The 19,690-nt window shown below is 36.1% G+C and overlaps 1 protein-coding gene across 2 annotated transcripts in view; it reads right to left on the bottom strand.

Moving 5' to 3' along the window:
- The window catches only part of Ate1 (arginyltransferase 1), a 169,158-nt gene that overhangs the window by 39,873 nt on the left and 109,595 nt on the right, over positions 1 to 19,690 (bottom strand). For both annotated transcript variants that reach the window (XM_090375480.1, XM_090375488.1), the window contains exon 10: positions 9,520 to 9,692. In XM_090375480.1, coding sequence (XP_090231606.1) covers positions 9,520 to 9,692 — 173 coding nt within the window. The remainder of the gene's footprint in view (positions 1 to 9,519; positions 9,693 to 19,690) is intronic.

Raw genomic sequence — 19,690 nt, 5'->3', positions numbered from 1 at the left:
ATATATTTTCTTCAAAATCATAATATATGGAGTATCTATGCCTTGTCTTTCCAGTGCCCGAAATATTGCCTTATGCTGAATGGAGTCAAATACCTTTTCATAATCCACAAATGCCAGGCATAATGGTGTTTTATATTCATTTGCTTTCTCCATTAGCTGTGATATTACGTGAAGGTGATCCATAGTTGAGAATTCTGTCCTAAAGCCAGCTTGCTCTTTCGGTTGATTCTCATCAAGTATTCTTTCTAATCTGTTAGTAGTGACCCTTGTGAACAACTTGTAGATGTGGGATAACAAGCTAATTGGTCTATAATTTCCAATTTCTGATTTATCTCCTTTCTTATATAGCAAAACTATGATTGCATTATTCCACTGCTTAGGCGTCACCTTTTCTAATGTACCTTGTGAAGAGCCTTGCCAGTTTTTGTGTTATGTCTCTTCCTCCCAATTTTAACAACTCTACAGTAACTTCATCTTCCCCCGGTGCTTTCTGATTCTTCGTTTTCTTCAATGCATGTTCTACCTCATCAGGAAGAATATCGGGTATGTCGTATGTGGTGCTACTTTGCAATCCATCTTCCGCACTGCTGGCATCATTCCCCTGCTCCTTGTATAATTCTCTATAGTAGTCTTCTGCCTTCTCTGCTTTTTATAAGTACACCATCGCTATTTTTCAGTTTCAGTATCATTTGTCTTTCTGTATTACTGCTCATGGCTGCTGATTTAAATCCTTTGTTTTCCCTTAATGCTTGTTCTACTTTTGTGTTAAATCTTATGTCCTCTCTGAGTCTCTTTCTAATGGCTTTGCATAACTCAGTATACTCAATTTTCTCCCTGTCAGTGTTTTTCTTGATTTGATTTGTCGTCTTCGGTTCATCATGACAAGTGTTTCTTGACTAATTTTTTCTTCTTTGGATTTCTTTTTCCCTATAGGTTTCTTGGGCTTTATCACTTTCAGAAAGTTTTAATATTCCTCATCGATATCTTGGTTCTGAGCAGTCTGCAGAAGCTCAAACTTGTTAAGTTCCGGTACATACTGCTTTTTCTCCTCTTCTGTTATCTCAAAGACCTTTGCATTATTTACTCGAGTCAGTTTTTTTCCTTTCCTTTCCTACATCTATATCAAGTGTACATCTTATCATTCTGTGATCACTTCCAACATTTACCTTATTCAGGACGGTAACATCATTCACAATATATCTTCTGTTAGTGAGGATGAAGTTGATTTCATTAGTAGTTAATCCATTTGGACTCTTCCATGTCCACTTTCTGTTCACCCTTTTCTTGAAAAAAGTGTTCATTACTGACAGTCCTTGAGATTCTGCAAATTCCACAGGTCTTTCACCTCTTTCATTTCTTTCACCAATTCCAAAATTTCCTATAGTTCCCCTTTCTGCCCTGTTTTGTCTTTTATCAACCTTAGCATTGAAGTCCCCCATAATAATAGTGTAGTGGGTTTTCTGCTCATCTAGAAGACTCAATTTCGGTGTGCATTTCTTCAACCTCTTCATCATCATGGCTCGATGTTGGTGCATAAATCATTATAATCTTTAGCTTGTACCTCTTAGAAATCTTGAGTATTAGTCTTGACACCCTTCGTGATGTACTTTTGAATTTGTTGTTTTTAAAATCTTTATGGACCAGAAACCAAACTCCACCTTCACTCATTTCACTGTTTCCATTGGTGTACAGCAGATTTCCACTTGATAAACTTATAAGTGATTCATTTCTTCTTCTTGTTTCAGCCAAACCGATGATATTCCAAGTCACATTTTCTAATTCCTTTTCCAGCTCTAATATCCTGTCTTCACCGATGAGTGATCTTACGTTATAAAAGGCCAAGTTCAGTTTCCGTGCATGGTAGCCTGGTCGTACCCAGAGATTCTTAGCACCATCTGCTTCCACTCTGATCCTCTTGCTGCCATAAGAGGGAGAGTGAAAGCTGCTGGGGACTGAGGGCCATTTGTTTTGTCGTGCTGTCATATGCTGGACGGTTTGGTCTTTTCCTCTTCACGCTGACCAGGAGTCTTGAAGAGAACCACTCTACACCTTCGTTGCCACCTAAATGACGTAACAGGGCTTACCATCGAGAAAGTGTGCATGAGTGGATTTTAGGGAGGCAGGCCGACTGGACTCCTAAATATTCTGTAAAAGAGAGATATTGGATCAGTCAGTGTTTTAGGCTGAGTGTCTGATAACACACAGGATACCTGTTCCCCTCTAAGCGTTACTCTGGGGTTACTGCTTCCTATATGCAGTAATTTACATTTGTAAAAACTTCAGTTACCACCTCTCAGCCCATCTGCTCAACTTTTCTAGATCCTGTTGCAGCAGCAGCGTACTGTCATTAGTGTCATTAACAACCCTGTCGACCACCGTATCGTCTGCAAACTGGCAGACATTAAGCCTGATATACCATTATCAATATCATTAATGAATACAGAAAACAACAATGGACCCAACACTGAATTCTGGGAGACCCCACTAATAACATTAGTCCACTAAGAGCAGTGTCCATTGATTACCACTCTCTCTCTCTCTTCTCCCACTCAACCATCCCTTTATTATCTAGAGCAGCAATTTGCCTCCAATGCCACACCTCTCCAATTTGTTCAGCAGTCTTCCATGTGCAACAGTATCAAAAGCCTTTCTAAGATCCAAATATATGATATTTAAATTTCGCAAGATTATTTAATGAAAAAACTTTCGAGCCTACAGACCAGTAAGGCTCCTGGAGTTGATGGAATATACCCTATAATCTTAAGAGAGGGGCGGCAAGCGAGTGCATTGAACCATTGAGGCTAATTATGCGAGCATCACTAGACTCTGGGGAGATTCCCTTGGATTGGAAAAGTGCAAATGTATCTCCCATACATAAGGGTGGCTCTAAAAGTGAAGTTGGAAATTATCGACCTGTCAGTCTGACTTCAGTAGTAGGGAAAATCATGGAGGCAATGATCAAGGTTGAAATTCAGGATCATTTGGATCGAATTGAAATTCTCAAGGATACTCAGCATGGTTTTGTAAAGGGAAAATCATGTTTAACAAATCTGGTTCTCTATTTCGAAAGGGTCACTCACGACCTGGATTTAGGGAATAATTTCGACATTGTGTATTTAGATTTCAGCAAAACTTTTGACTCAGTCCCACATGAGCGGTTGCTTTATAAGCTGGAACAGGTTGGAATCACTGGGAAAATCCTTAGATGGGTAGAAGGATGGCTTCAGGGCAGGAGGCAGAGGGTTGTGATAAATGGCTATTCCTCAGATTGGGTTGATGTAAAAAGTGGGGTTTCCCAAGGATCAGTATTAGGACCACTGTTGTTTTTAATTTTCATAAACGACATTGATGAAGGGATAGAGGGCGTGATGTCTAAATTTGCAGATGTTAAAATTGGTAGAGTAGTTAATGATCACTGTCAAGCTGAGCTTCTTCAGAGAGACCTAGATAGACTTCAAGAATGGTCAGAAAAATGGCAGCTGTGCTTTAATCCAACAAAGTGTAAGGTATTACACCTGGGAAACTAATCCCAAAAAAACTTATTCACTTGGTGGAGTTCAACTAAACCCAGTACTGGAGGAAAGGGACTTGGGTGTTACGATACGGTCAGACATGAAATTCTCTGAGCATTGTAAACAGGTTGCAAGGAAGGCCCATGGTGTCCTATCGATGATCTATCGAACTTTTGCAAGTAGAGATAGGGACGTGATAATCCCATTATATAAGGCTTATGTTAGACCACACTTGGAATACTGTGTTCAAGTATGGAGACTGCACCTAAAGAAAGACATCGAGCTTCTTGAAAGGGTGCAAAGAAGGGTAACTCGCCTGGTGAGATCGGCAAAAGGGCGTCCTTATGAAGAAAGACTTCGAATATGTGGGTTGCAGAGTTTGGAAACTAGACACCTTAGAGGAGATTTGATTGAGGTGTTTAAGGCTCTGAGAGGCATCTGTAAAATGAATGAGGACAAAATTTTCAAGATTATAAATGATGCTAGAACTAGGGGACATAAATTCAAGTTACGGGGGGGGGAAATGTTTAGATTGGACTGCAGGAAGTTTTATTTTAGCCAGCGAGTTATAAATTACTGGAATAAGTTGCCTTCATGGGTGGTAGAGGCCGACAGTTTGGGGAAATTCAAAGGTCATCTGGATAGTACTTTCGGGTAAGGGAAGTGCATAGGTTTAATTTCTTTTTTATTTATTTTTTATTTTATTTTTTTTATTTATTAATTATTATTATTTATTTATTTATTTTATTTATTTATTGTTTTTATCATTGTTTTGTTCGGATTTTTTTTTTTTTTTTTTTTTTGGCTGGTGGAGCATAAGCCATAGGCTTTCTTGCACCATGCGGCCGTTACTAATACTAATATCAAAGTTATTCCCTGCATCCAGTTCCTTTGTGAACACATCATAGTATCCAGTCAAATTGGTCAGGCAAGACTTTCTCTTAATAAAACCATGCTGTGTCCGAGCTATAACTGAAGTCTTGTCTAGATGATCGAGCAGTGCTTCTTTAACCAGTGCCTCCATTAATTTTCCTAGAACAGAAGTTAAACTAACAGGTCTATAATTACTTGTGTCGCCCTTTGACCTCCTTTGTGTATTGGGGTCACATCTGCACATCTCCAGTCCATGGGCACCTCCCGAGTCCAAAGAAGCTCTCATTATATGGCTAAGGGTTTGCGTACTTCCTTTGCTGCCTCCTTTAATATAACTGAATAGATCCCATCCACCCCGGGTGCCTTTTTTATCTTCAACAATTGCTCCTCCACTTTCCTCTCAGTTATTACAAAATCATCTAGCTCACTGCCAGAGTTTAACTCGCCACTGGCATTCCTCTCCCTGAATAACTCCTCATCTGTGAATGTAGATGCAAAATACTCATTTCGTTTGTTACCCACCTGAGCAGGATCATCAACAGTTGAACCATCAATATCCAGTGGACCAATCTGATTTATCCCTTTCCTTCTAGAGTTTACATAGGTAAAGGGTGCCTCCGTAGCCAGGTGGGAAGGAGCAGCAGTGCGCGGCCCACACTTCTTGATTAGACCGGGATTCGAGCCCGTCACCACCAAATATGGAGGATGCGGAAAGGTCAGGGAATGACCACTGCATATTCCTGGAGCAATATGGCCTTAGTTCCTAATGCTCCTAAAAACCAAATAACAACAACATAAGTAAAGAATGCTTTGTTGTTTTTTTTTGCTTCCTTTGCCAAAGATTTCTCATAATCTGCTTTTGCCTGCCTAATCTCCTTTGTGACTTGGTTACAGACCAACTTACATCTATCATAGGCTTCCATGTCACCCATTAATTTATATGTATCCCATGCATTTTTCTTCTCTGCCATATGTCTCATTAGTTCATCTGATATCCATTTAGGCCTAAACCTTGAACAATATTTCTTAGTTGGTATGTAAAGCCCTAGCAGCTTCCAAGATAAATTCTTTGAATGCTTCTCATTTTGAATTTGCTGTTCGTAACATCATCAGTTGGTCCCACTGTAGTCGCCTTTATGAAAGCAAAAACCCTTCCCTTTACCCCTGATGGTAGTTACCTACAAGTAAATCTCACTTCAGCACACTGTGATCACTGCCACCTAGTGGTTCCTTTATCTGCAGATTCTTATGCGTGAAGAATCACTACTGATAATCAGATCAAGAGTATTACTCCCTCTAGTTGCCTCCCGAACATTCTGATGCAGAAAAAAATAATCATCCAATAAATTCACAAAAGCCTTGCTAGTGTGTGAGTCACCAACCCACAAATTCCAGTCAATATCTGGGAAATTAAAATCCCCCATTATAAGACTCTGATTTACTGGCCCACTCTATTTCCCTGTACAGTTTCTTATTATACTCATCAGAGTCATTAGGCCTATAACACACTCCTATTTTCAATTTTGATCCAATGCTAATGTCACACCAAACTGACTCAACACTGCACTGTCCAGCGATGTCAACTGGCTTCACTTCCTTGGATATTATGTGTTTCTTAACTAATAGCATAACTCCTCCTCCCTTCCTATCCTGTCTACCCTTCTTGTACACATTGTACTCTCCAAATTCTTGTTCTGCATTCCTTATATCTGTGTGACACCACGTCTCTGATAATCCGACAAAATCAGCCTTTGATGTTTTGAGCAATACTTCAAATTCATCAAATTTATTTTCCAAACTCCTAGCAAGTATACATGCACCTGTTCCTATTCTTAACTACCCTAACACAACCCATGTGTTTACTTGTACCGCAATGACTCCCAGCAGTCTCTGGAATACCCTGCATCTTGTTTTCCAGGCTGCTGCTCATTCCAAAAGCAGCGCAAGAATCACTTTCACCTCTGCCAGTGGCTATTGTTAATCTATTAGTCCTTATATCCCTCAAGCTAGCAGTTTTTCTGACCCACCTAACACTGCTTCGATAGCATCAGCAAATATTCTTGCACCCTTTCTATTTAAGTGTATCCCATCACTGTAGAAGCAGTCTCTCCTGTTAACAAGTACAGACCAGGCTGAAAAAAATTCTACCCCTTGACTCCACTAATGTTATTAGTGGAGTCCCCTAGGGTTTAGTGTTGGATCCAGTATTGTTTTCTGTATTTGTCAATGATATTGATGAAGGTATATCAGGGTTAATGTCTAAGTTTGCAGATGATATGAAGGTTGGCAATGACAGTAATGATAGTATACTCCTGCAACAGAATCTAAAAAAAGTTGAGCAGATGGGCTGAGAGGTGGCAACTGAAGTTTAACATTGACAAATGTAAAGTAATACATATGGGTAGCACAGTGGTTTTCAACCTTTTTTTTAATAACGGCACCCCTAAGTAATTTATTTTATTTTGCAGCACCCCTACTCAATTTTCTGTCTGTTAGATCCGATTTTCTCTCTCTCTCTCTCTATATATATATATAATATTAAAAATATATTTTATATGACAGTTATTACAATAATATAATTATAAAAATTACATTTAATAATACAATACAAATTATATATATACAATATATAATAATTTTATTCTTTTTATAGAGGTATTAAGTAAGCATCAATTATAGATCACCACAAAATTGAAAAGATACTGTACACCTTTTTATAATGAAATAAACATATAAATTTAAAAAAATAATAAGTTTAAGTAACTTAAACCCAAATTACGTGGCACCCCTGGAATGTTGTTGCGTCACCCCGGTTGAAAACCACTGGGGGTAGCAGTATCCTCAGAGTAATGTACCAACTGTGTGGTACTACGCAGAGGATAGTAGAGAATGAAAAGGACCTGGGGGCAATTGTGAAGTCAGATATGAAGTTTTTTGAGAAGCGCAAGAGTAGTTCATGGTGCCTTGTCAATGATATACAAAAATTTTGCTAGCAGGGATAAGGAGGTGATTGTCCCCTTATATAAGGCAATGGCCAGGCCATACCTTGAGTACTGCATACAGGTCTGGAGGCCTAATTTTAGGAAGGATGTAGCGCTTCTGGAACGAGTACAGAGAAGGCAATGAGATTGCTGAGTGTAACAAAGGGTTGCTCTTACCAAGAAAGACTTAAGTTCTACAGACTGCAGCGTCTGGAGACTAGGCACCTGCGAGGTGATTTAATGAGGTGTATAAGGCCTTGAATGGTTTGAGCAAGCTCATTGCTGATGGGGTTCTTCTTCTTGCTCAGATTACTCACCTGAGGAGACATAAATTCAAATTGAGGAAAGACAATTGTAGAATAGATGTGTGGAAATTTGCCTTTAGCCAGCGGGTGGTTGCTAGTTGGAACAAACTTCCATCTGTCGTAGTGGAGATCGAAAACTTAAATAAGTTCAAAGCAGAATTAGACAAGCATTTGAGTGAATGGATGGGTGAAATGGGAAGGTTTTTTTTTTTTTTTTTTTTGGCTGATGCTATATAAGCTTGCTTTTTTGCATCATATGCCTCTACTAATGCTAATATGCTTGATCCGATTATCAGAAGTGACACTTCATGCATTAAGAATTTCCAGATAAAGGAACTAGTAAGTAGCAGTGATCATAATATATTAACATGAGATTTAATTAATATAAATATTGTCATGGGTAAAGGGAAGCAATTTGGATTTGTAAAGGTGACTACAATTGTCTTATACAGTTTTAAAATTTTTTTTTTTTTTAGTGTGACCAACTGTTGATGTTACCAACTGCAAATTCTAAATGGAAAGCATTTAGTAAAGTAATCATAGATGCTGCTTAGCTTTTAATACCAACAAAGAAATACTGTTAAAAATTTAGGCCTAAATGGAGATGCCAAATGAACTGATGAGAGAAGTGGTAAAAAAAAAAACAGCACGGGATGATTATAAATTATCAGAAGACACAGAAACCTAAAGTAGAAACTAGTTTGCAATCAAATCCTTATGGGAATTAGGCAAGCTGAGGAAGATTACTAGAAGTCTTTAACTAAGAATGTGATGAAAAGTAGCAAAGAATTCTTTGCTTTGTTAACATCTATACATTAGCCAACTAGATGTAAATGGCAGAACTATGAATGATTCTATTCAGGTTGCTGAAAAACCGAATAAATATTTACATTTACATGTGATAAAGATAACAGAAATATAACAAGTTATAACTGTGAGCTAAAGGATTTTGTGATAACTGAGAAATCATTGAAGCTAAAATAAGATATCTGGAGTGGGTGGAACTATCCAAAATATCAATCTTTCCATCAGCAAAAGGTATAAGCATAATTATGAGAACATCTTAGGATTCAGGTGAAGTCCCTATAGATTGGAGATATGCAAAGGGGAAACAATGAGCAAAATGTGTAATTAGACCTAAAAGTTTGATTTCTGTTCAAGGCAAAAATAATGGAGTTATCGGTTGAAGAAGTAATGCAAGATCATCATGTTGATAAGAATGCAGTAATATGGAAATTGCAGCATGGAGATGTTAAGGGGCGATGCTGTCTGACTAATCACATTAGCTACTATGATGCAGTAACAAAGGAACTGGATGCAAAATATAATTTTGATAGCATATACTTAGATTTCACTAAATCTTTTGACACCGTTTCACCTTAAAAACTGCTGTATAAAATAACTATACCACACAAATGTGAAGTAATGCAACAGAGCTGCACTAACATCAGTTTGACACAATAAGTTGTTTTGGTTGCATTTTTACCCAGCTGGAAACAAAATTTAATGTTCACTTGGTGCTTGTCCATTCTTGCATATAGACTGCTTAACTGTTAAACAAATACATAAATAGAATTGGATTATTTTTTAAAAATTCAATAAAGATGACAACATTCATTACTGTTGTTTCTCTCTTTCTTCCTTAGAATCTCATGATAAAATTTAACCTTTAAAAGAAGTTCTCAAGAAAACCTAATTTCATAATGGAATATGTACTGTTTCCATAATTTAAAAAACAAAAACACAACTTCTAAAATAAATCTATAATTCAAATAAAAGAATGGAATCAGGTTTTATGCCTAATTTACTAATAAAACTTAACCACCAGGATTTCTGAAGTTTACTCACCTCAAAGCAGCATATGTTCCAAGGGAGAGAAAACTATATTCAGGATCATAATACAAGTACACTGAGGATACACAGTATGGCAAAATGTCTATAACTCCAACTGCAATTAGTCTATTATCTAACCAATATTGTTGGTGAAATGAACCATACCTAGAAGTGTCCAATTCATGTACCTGAAAAATTTGAATAAATAATCTATAATAAGAGTTTTGTCAAAGCATGGAAAGAACTATTGAACTATGCTGAAATTGACATTAGATGACAGAGTTGATGTAATTTTAATGTTTGCAGTCAATCCAACAACAAAATAAAATTAAATGCTCTTCAGGTGCAGAATACTGCTAAGAGTCTGAATAACAAACTACAGAGAAGTTTAGATAATTCTTGTGATTTTAGTATAAGGACACTTCAATAAAAAATACCAACTGTATCCACTACCACAGCAAAAGGATTTTCAAAACTGTAAACAAAGTTTCAAGAGTGCAGGTCTAACAATAGTTTTTTTTATTAGGATTTTTAAGAGAGCTAAAGTTTAGACTATGTATATATTAAGTGCAATGGCATCATTAATACACAGCCATTTCTGAATTAACAGAATATTTATAAGGCAGCATCTATAAGGTTTAACAAAAATTGTTAAACGTTTTAAGTTATATCTCCTATTGTGAATACCTGCACAACGAGTTGCCATGATATTGCACTACTTCGAATAAGTAACGCTTCACCTGGGGAGAAGACTAATGTTACTTATTCTCAGATGGTTACCACCACCCAGACGGCACCATTTCAGGGCTTTTTGGCCCTTCTTCGGTGGGTGGGTGGGTATCCATCCAAGTGATGCAATAATCGCAAAATGGTTATGAAGTATAACTCTACAATGTATTTAGACTAAGATGCGTTTAGGGCTAAAGCCTCAAGCTGCGAGCAAGTTTAGACTATGTATATATTAAGTGCACAATAGGAGATATAACTTAAAACAATGCCGCCTTATAAATATTCTGTTAATTCAGAAATGGCTGTGTATTAATGATGCTATTGCACTTAATATATACATAGTCTAAACTTGATCACAGCTTGAGGCTTTAGCCCTAAATGTATCTTAGTCTGAGAGCTAAAGTTATAAATCCGTTTTATCATCATATTACACTTGTAAACATAAAATTAAGGAGCACAATATTTTATACTATAAAGAGGAGGTAATGTTTATTTTTTCCACAAATTTATAGTAGATTATTTATTCAGTCTCTAACTTTCACAGAACTTGTAGTAAATTAGTTCGTGCAGAGTCTGTATAACTGAATATAATTATAGATATCTATTACTATGTATTAAAATCTTCACTGTATTTGATGGCATATATTTCCCTCCTTTCCTATAGACATAACTTTCAATGATTCATTTGCTTATTTTACTTTTTTTGAGTGAAGTAAAATCCATCAATTTGATAACTTAAGTGGTAGATTTAAATTTATTCAAGGAAGTTTTTTTTTTTTAAATCTTTATTTCCATTTTAAATGAGGATTTAAAGGAAATATTTATTTTACTTGCATATTTTTTTTTTTATAAAAAAATTGTTAAATGATTTTTTTATCATTTGGAAATTAGTTCAATAACTGATCTTTAGTAATATGGTTTCACTCTCCACCCCCAAAGGTCATAAATCCCCAAACAAACAAACTTAATGCCAAAGTGGGTATGACAGAGCAAAAAAAAAAACTTACTGTTACTGGATATTTGAAGTAACTGATCCTTGCTTGTTTATTAATAACAATATTTTTAAAATCAAAATGTTACAAAATAACATTGATTGGAATTTTTTTCTTATAAAATTTTTTTAAGAAAAGGTTTTTGTTGCAAATTCACTTGCTACATTGTTTCTATTAAAAATATTGAGAATCTCTGATCATTCCCCCAATTTCAATTATCGGAGATTCTCCGATAATTGAAATTGGGGGAATGATCAGAATCTAACAATATAAGAGGGCTGATTAAAAAAAAAAAAAAAAATAAAATATATATATATCATTACAAAAGGCATACTCCAAAAAATTAAGCCATGTGGGAATACTGCCTAGATGAACATCACTCAACATATTAATGCACACCCAGGTTTCCAGTTCATTCCATTGCTTTTCATGTGTACTCAGCATCAAATATTATACTGGAATTTAACTTAAGTATGAGACCCAATAATCAATACAAGAACACTATAAAACCAGACTATGGAATGCCATGTTATAAACACAAAATCAGTCTCCAGAAAGCTGTTTTGGCAATTGTTGAGCTCTTTAATGAAAAAAAAAACAAAAAAAACAAAGATTTAATTTAAAGTGTAGACAATCATAAACCATGTCATTTTATCCATTCTAGGCCCAACTAATTCACAGAAGATAAATTGGAAACTCAGCCAATATAATAGAAGGGATGGGAGACAAATTACAAATCAGAATACCAGAACATAGCCTCATAATGGAAATAAAATAAGTGAAATAAAGAAAAGCCTCATCGTTAACTAAATACTAATAAAAAACCAATATAACAATCAAATCTAACATGACAAAAATTAGACATTTGTAAAAGTAAAGCTTTGGCACTTTTATTTCCACTAATTTACACTTTCATTTAACAATATATGGCAGGCTTAAGGTTTTGTTACAGTATGTTCGGTTTTTCATTACATTTAGGTTGATTGTATATTGGTTTTTTGATAATATTTAGTTAACAACACAGTTTTCTTTATTCGATTTCATTATGTGGTTATGTTCCAGTATTTTGATTTGTCATTTGAGTCTCGCCCTCTTATAGTTTCCAATTTACCTTCTGTCAAATGGTTATGCCCAGAATGGGAAAAAAGACATGATTGTCTGCAGTTCAGATCTTTCTTCGCTGACAAGGTAATAAGAACTGACAAACCAGCTGTCTGGAGAGTGGCTTTTATATTCATCTTCTTCTTCAAGAGGAGTGTTTCCATTTACAATGGGTTTCCTCAGCCTACAAGTTATTTCTTATTAGGAATTTTTTCCCGCCATAAAGTGCAGTTCAAGGTGTCTTGGTTGGTTAAGCCTCGGGCTGTCATGCACTCCTGTACTCCATCCATCCATGTCCTCCTAGGTCTTCCTCTTCTCCTTCTTCCAGGAGGTATCCATTCCAGGATAGCCTTTGGATATCTGTTTTCTTACATCCGTTCGTTTTACATGTCCATACCATGTTAGACGCTTTTCTTTTATGGTGTAAATAATAGTCTTTTTCACTTACATTTTTTCCCTTGTCTTCATTCCGTTTTCTATCTCTTCTAGAAGTTCCTGCTGAGCGTCTCCAAAAATCCATTTCTGTGGAGAGCAATTTGTTTTCCGCTCGCCTATTCAATGTCCAGGTTTCCGCTCCATACAATAGAAGACTTTGTACAATCGTTTGAAATATAAGTTTCTTTGTTTTACTTAGGATATTTTTGCTCCGCAGAACAGAGTTTAACATGCTGATAGCCTTTCTGCCATCTGTAATTCTCTTATTGATCTCTGCTTGGGATGATCCACTACTTTGTAAGATTGATCCTAAATATTTGAATTTATCGACTTGTTTGATTTTAAAACCTGCAATATTTAGAACGTGTCCTGGCCCCGAAGACAACATTCAGTCTTGCTAAAATTGATTTTTAGACCCCATTGTTTATATTCCTCAAACAATTGACGACATGCATACTTTGCATCTTCTAAGTCTTGTGCTATCACCACCTGATCATCTGCAAAAAGTAAATTGTGAATATAGGTGTTCTTATTAATCGGCAATCCCATTTTATTACATTTTTTTGACCAGGATCTTAGGCAGATGTCAATATAAATTTTGAAAAGTGTTGGTGATATGCAACAACCTTGTAATAAGCCTTTTGAAGTGTGGAATTCAGGTGACAAAGCTGACCCCACTTTAATTATGCATCTATTATTCCTGTAAATTGCCTTAATAATGTTAATCAGTTGTCCATCAATATTTGCCTCTTTCAGTGCTTACCATAAGAGTTTTCTTGGAACACTGTCATATGCCTTTTCAAGGTCAATGAAAATCATAAAGATTTTTTTCCCCCTTTTGATTGGCATTTTTCAAGGATCTGTCGTACTGTTGAGATATGATCTATACATGACCTCCCAGCTGAAAAACCACTTTATTCTTCTGATACCTCGATTCAAGTTTCTAAATGGTTCCTGATCCATTTTCCAAGGACCTTTAACAGCGGGTTCAGGATGCATATTCCTCTGTAATTTGAACAGCTTTTCCGATCGCCCTTCTTATAAATTGATGTAATATATCCTGTTATCATTTCTTTCGGTATTTATTCTCCTCTCAGTATACTATTTAACAGTTTTTGTATTAGAACAGCCACTCCTCTTCCTCCATATTTCAGAAGTTCCATGTAAACTCCTCCAAGTCCAGGTGATTTGCCATTCCTTCCTTCCTTTAGCAGGAGTTCCACTTCCCTAACAGAAACTTTTAAGCTCGAGTCTTCTACACCAAAATCCTCCATCGCCTTGAACTCTTCCCGGTCTTCTTTTAAAAGTCCTTCATAGTACTCCGTCCAGTCTTTCAAAGGTATTAATTGCAAATCAGCATTGCGTTTATTCTGTTTTCTCAAGTCTTTAAGGACCTTCCACGATTCCGCTGATTGCTTGAAGCCCATTTTGCTATTAATAGTTGCGCATTTCCTTTCCCATTCTTCATTTTTCGCTTCTACTACCAACCGATTGGCTATTTTATTTTTTTCAACATAAATGTTCCTATATGCATCATTCCTATCACCCAGCCATTTCTGATATGCAAGTTTCTTTTCCTCTACAGCAGGCTCTTACTTTCTCTGTGATCCAGGTCTTTTTTGGTCCTTGGCTCTTCTTTTTTCCTAGGATTTCATGAGCTATTTTTTTAACAGTATTTTTTAAATATTCGTAGATTTCTTCAGTATTACCTTTTATCTCCAAGTTAATTGCAGCATCCAGTCTTTGGGTGAAGTTGTTTCTAATGCTGTCGTCCTGGAGTAGGTCAATGTTAAATTGATACACTTGTAGCATTTCTCTTTCCCTGCATTGTTGGTTGTCCACACATTTTCTTAATCCAGTTCCACCTCAGTGTTGTTTTAACAAAAAAATGGTCAGATCCACATTCAGCTCCTCTATAAACTCTGACATCTTTCAATACATATGTCCCTGAATGTTTTGAAATAATGTAATCTATAACTGATCTCATTTGTCTTGTCTCCTGTGACCAAGTATATTTATGGATATCCTTGTGTTGGAAAAATGTGTTGTTTATTCTCAAGTGGAACTGTTCACAAAGATTGCATAGTCTATCTCCGTTGTCATTCCTCTCTTTCTCTCCAAATCTTCCAATAACTTTGCTATTTTGTTCAGTTCCTACTCTTGCATTGAAATCTCCCATTAGAAATACCTCTTTGTTCTTAGGAATTTTTTCTATTAGTTCTCTCAGATCCTCCCAAAATTCATCCTTCAAGGTATCGGCGGTGTCATTAGTGGGGCCATATATTCCCAAAATACATATTTCTCGTATATTTTCAGTTTCAATGAGATCATTCTTTCATTAATAAATTGCCAGTTTTTGATGTTGTGTCTCAATTTCTTTTTAACAGCAATAGAAACTCCTGCAATAGAAACTCACTCTTATCAACTCCACTCCAAAAATGCTAGTATTCTCCCATTATTTCCTCTCCACATCCCTTTTTCTTTGTCTCTGATAACATGATGTCTAACTTGAATTTTTGCAGTTCATCCGAAAGAAAGTTTCTTTTAGTTGAAAGGCCTTGAATATTCCAGCATCCCAAAATCATAGTCCCTCTCCATTTGTCGAGTCGTTCCCGAAAGTGCAGTCCATTTTCATTTTCACTTGTAGGTCGTTTAGCGTTTGTGTATTTTTTACACTGAACGAGGAGCTAGCCCCTATCCTTTGACCTGTCCTGCTTGGGAAGCCCTACCAGTAGCTAAGCTACCGCCGACTTAACTCTCTGGGTCATCGGGACATGCAAGTCCCCCCACCGCAACAAGGTGGAGAATACCATCGGGGGAGTAAAAGGTTACCATTAACTAAATTATATTCATAATTTAGTTAATAGTAATCTTTTCATAGTACCTGGTTTTATAAGGTACCTGTGTATCTCATACTCAAGTTATAAAGTCCAATATAATATTTGGTTCTACAAGGCCTTTTTTTGCAAAACAATAGCACTTCATGCATTCCATCTGTATTCTTATAGCATGCTCAGCATTTGAAGTCAATATTTTTGTGATGCACTGCATTCAACTGTCCTAGGTACAAAACAATGAGTGCATTTAATTTTCTGTAAAATCAGGCCAGCAACTAAAATTTTATCAATTGAAATTTAACAATGAGCAATGTACGAGTACCACCATTGGCAAAGGATTCACAGCTTTTTGCTAAACTAGTGCTCCCATAGTCAGTGGCGGATCTTAACAGAAAATGTGCATTATCTCGAAAACGGTTCATTTGCGGCTCAATGTTCACTGGGACTTTTTTGCTTATTTTAGTTTGTACTTTTCACCTTTAAATTATTCACCATTTTTGAAACACCCTGTATCGTCATTTGTTTTTGCCTTGCATTATACAATGAACAGATTTGTGTTTGTTTGTTTTGGGATTTATTAGGTGCATCGGCAACTATGGCCATAGTGTGCCAACAGATTGGTGCACAATTTTTATATTTGCATTTTGAAAAGTTTTTTTATAAATTTATTAACACAGGATTATCATACATTTTCTGAATGTTTTTCAGTATTATTTAGTAAAACATATCATTCTCTATTTTTAAATCTTTGCTGATATTTCTAGCTGTCCTTCTTTAAAGGAGGTAAATATATAAATTGGTATTAATTTTTTTCTGGCTTAAATGTGTGTGTGTGTGTGTGTGTGTGTGTGTGTGTGTGTGTGTGTGTGTGTGTGTGTGTGTGTGTGTGTGTGTGTGTGTGTGTGTGTGAGTGAATGAGCTGATGAAAACTTTCATTATGTTATATTTGTGTCTTTTCAGGATAAGATTTTGTAAATTTGGGAGAGAGAGAGATTTATCTGGATGGATTTTAATAATATTTTCGATATGATAAAGTATATTAATGGTTGAGTTGCCAATATTTGACTTTATGCCCAAACCACCAGATTCTAGGTTTTTTTTTTTTTTTTTTTTTTTTTTGAGGGGGGGGGGGTGTAGAATAATGCTTTGCTCATTAGCAGGCAAAATAAATATTAAACATTTATCAAATGAAGTTAAAATTATATGCTTAGTTAGCACAAGATCAGAAAAAAGAAACACTTCTGTGGTAATATTTTTATGATTTTACGAGAAGTGTCATGGCTTCTTAAGTGCAAACTGCTTTCTTTGCCAAACTTTTTAGGTATGTTGTATAATAAACGATTACCACAAGGCTAGCCAATTTGCAAAGTGTGTTCTGTTGAAGTAGTGTCTGTTCTGAGATTACATACATTTTCATACTGAACTCATCAGGTGTCCACACCTGAAGGAAGCTATTAAACCTCTACCCTAAAATAAACCATCCCTCTTTGCATGGATGACAGTCGAATAGCTTCCTCCATCAGACAAGTGTTGTCTTGTAATCTTGAATGGGTTGAGCATGAGTTTGTAACCATTTATGATCCCAGAAGTAAGAGCATATATTAGCAGTTTATTATTTCCAGGAAACTAAATCATAGTATTTTGAAAGATAACAATAACAATTTCTGTACATTAAATCAGAAAATATAATACCCTTAATTTTCTAAGGCAGTAGCTCTCGACCTTTTGCCTCTTGTGTCCCACCTACCACCTCATCAAGATTCATTGGTCCCACCGTGGTAACAAAAAAAAAAAAAAAAAACCCTCACTTTTTCTAATCAATGTATATCTATATTTATAAGTAGTACTATTACAATTGGTAGACATTTGTAAGGATTTAATAATTGTAATAATAACAATGTTTTTGCATAAATTATTGATATAAAACAAATGACAAACTATAATTTTTCATTAGTGAGAAACCTGGATTGTGCCTTGTAGTAGTAGTGGCATGTGATGCAAGAAAGCAAATGTATGAGCTTATGCAGCATCAGCCAAAAAAAAAAAAAAAAAATCACACCATCCCCTCCAAATGCCTGTCCAGTTCCACCTTAAATTTATTCAACCTATCAACTTCCACAACGATAGATGGAAGTTTGTTCCAGCAATTAACCACCCGCTCGCTAAAGGCAAATTTCCGCACATCTATTCTACATCTGTCCTTTCGTAATTTGAATTTATGCCCCCTTAGGTTCGTAATCTGAACAAGTGGAAGGATCCCATCAGAATTCAGCGTGCTGAACCCATTCAAGGCCTTATACACCTCAATCAGATCACCGCGCAGATGCCTAGTCTCCAGCCACTGCAATTTGCAGAACTTAAGCCTCTCGTGATAAGAGGATCCCTTCATTCCCCTCACCAATCTTGTTGCCCTTCTCTGTACACGCTCAAGTAAATCTACATCCTTCCTAAAATGAGGCCTCCAGACTTGTACGCAGTACTCAAGGCGTGGCCTGACCATTGCCTTATACAGAGGGATAATCACCTCCTTTTCCCTGCTAGCAAAATTCCTATATATCATTGACAAAACCCCATGACCTGCCCTGGCAGCCTGTCTGCATTGCTCAGAAAATTTCATATCTGCCTGCACAATTACTCCCAGGTCTTTTTCATTTTCTACCACCTTAAGTGTAGTACCAGACAGTTGGTATGTTTCTCTGGGGTTACTTCTACCCATATGCAGTACTTTGCATTTGTCAAGGTTAAACTTCAGTTGCCACTTCTCAGCCCATCTGCCCAAATTATCTAGATCCTGTTGCAGTAGATAAGAATATCAATTTTTGGCATGAGGAAAGAAATGGCTAGTCAAAGTGTAGGCTCAAGTTTAAGATGGTTTCTTTCCTTAGTTTTTACAGTTACCATGACAGATAAACCTGTCTTGCAAAGATATGTTGAAGGAAATGGTACAAGTTTCTGAACAGCTTTCTCACTAAGTTGTTCATATTCTTGTGTAATTTTAAACCAGAATGTTTCCACAGGAAAACTCTTAAATAAAGCTTTCCAACGTTGGATCACTTGCTAATTCAGTGAGGCTATCTTGCTCAGAAACTGACAGCTTATTTGTTTCACATTCAGAATGAATTGAATGGATCTAGTACCCACAGAAAAAAAAACACACAATTCTAGGTTCATCTCGAGATAGAAAATACTTATTGAAATTCCAGTTTATCTAAATGCTCAGAAACAAACTTGGCAATATTGTTAATGCTATACCCATTTTTGTCAACAACTTCTGGAAAACAATGAAACATAACAAATACTCCATCTGCCCTACTTTTCCTAACAGTTAATTTCTTCTTAAATGCTTCTACTGTAGTTGAAAGGTGGAAGATAGAAGCCTTTGGGCCTTATAATTGCAAATTTAGTTCATTGAGAAGTGGAAAAATATCTGCCAGCTATGCCAATTTATCGAACAGCTTTATTTCTTTAGAACCAAGAAATCTCCAATTTCCTCCAAGTTCAAAGATACAAGATAACACCTTTCCACGTGACAACCATCTTAACTTCCATACATAACAAAAGAGTCACATGTTCTGTACTCATCTTATCACAAAAAACTTTAAATAATCAGCTATTTAGTGCATTGGCTTTGATTTCACTACTTCAATATAGTCATAACACATGAGACAGTTCCAGAACCATTACTTTACCATCAAGTTGTTCACGATGTGTCATGCATTGTGTGGCTTAAATTGTCATGTGCAACTTCACAAACATTTGTAATGACACAGGAGTGCAAGCCTGTCATTGCAGCATCATCATCTGTATAAAGATCAATGATGCATTTCTAATCCAGGCCACTATTTGAAAAGTAATCGTTTATAATACAGAATATTTCTGGGCTTGTCATTTTTGTCGGGATACTACAAACCATTAAAATATCCTTGATTATTTCCTCTTCGTAGATATATCTATCTATCATATCCCATTAAAATGTCACTGTTCAAAATATCCAAGGAGTCATCTAATTGAAGAGAGAAAAGCTTTGATTTTTTTCAGACAGGAAATGAGTTGAGCTTCGATATTACTAGACATGCTTCCAATGCAATGCTT

This window comes from Mastigoproctus giganteus, chromosome 1, assembly GCF_048544385.1.
Source record: "Mastigoproctus giganteus isolate SK-2022 chromosome 1, ASM4854438v1, whole genome shotgun sequence".
Lineage (NCBI taxonomy): Eukaryota > Metazoa > Arthropoda > Arachnida > Uropygi > Thelyphonidae > Mastigoproctus > Mastigoproctus giganteus.
The sequence above is the reverse complement of the archived record's forward strand: the minus strand, read 5'-3'. Positions and strand labels throughout refer to the sequence as shown.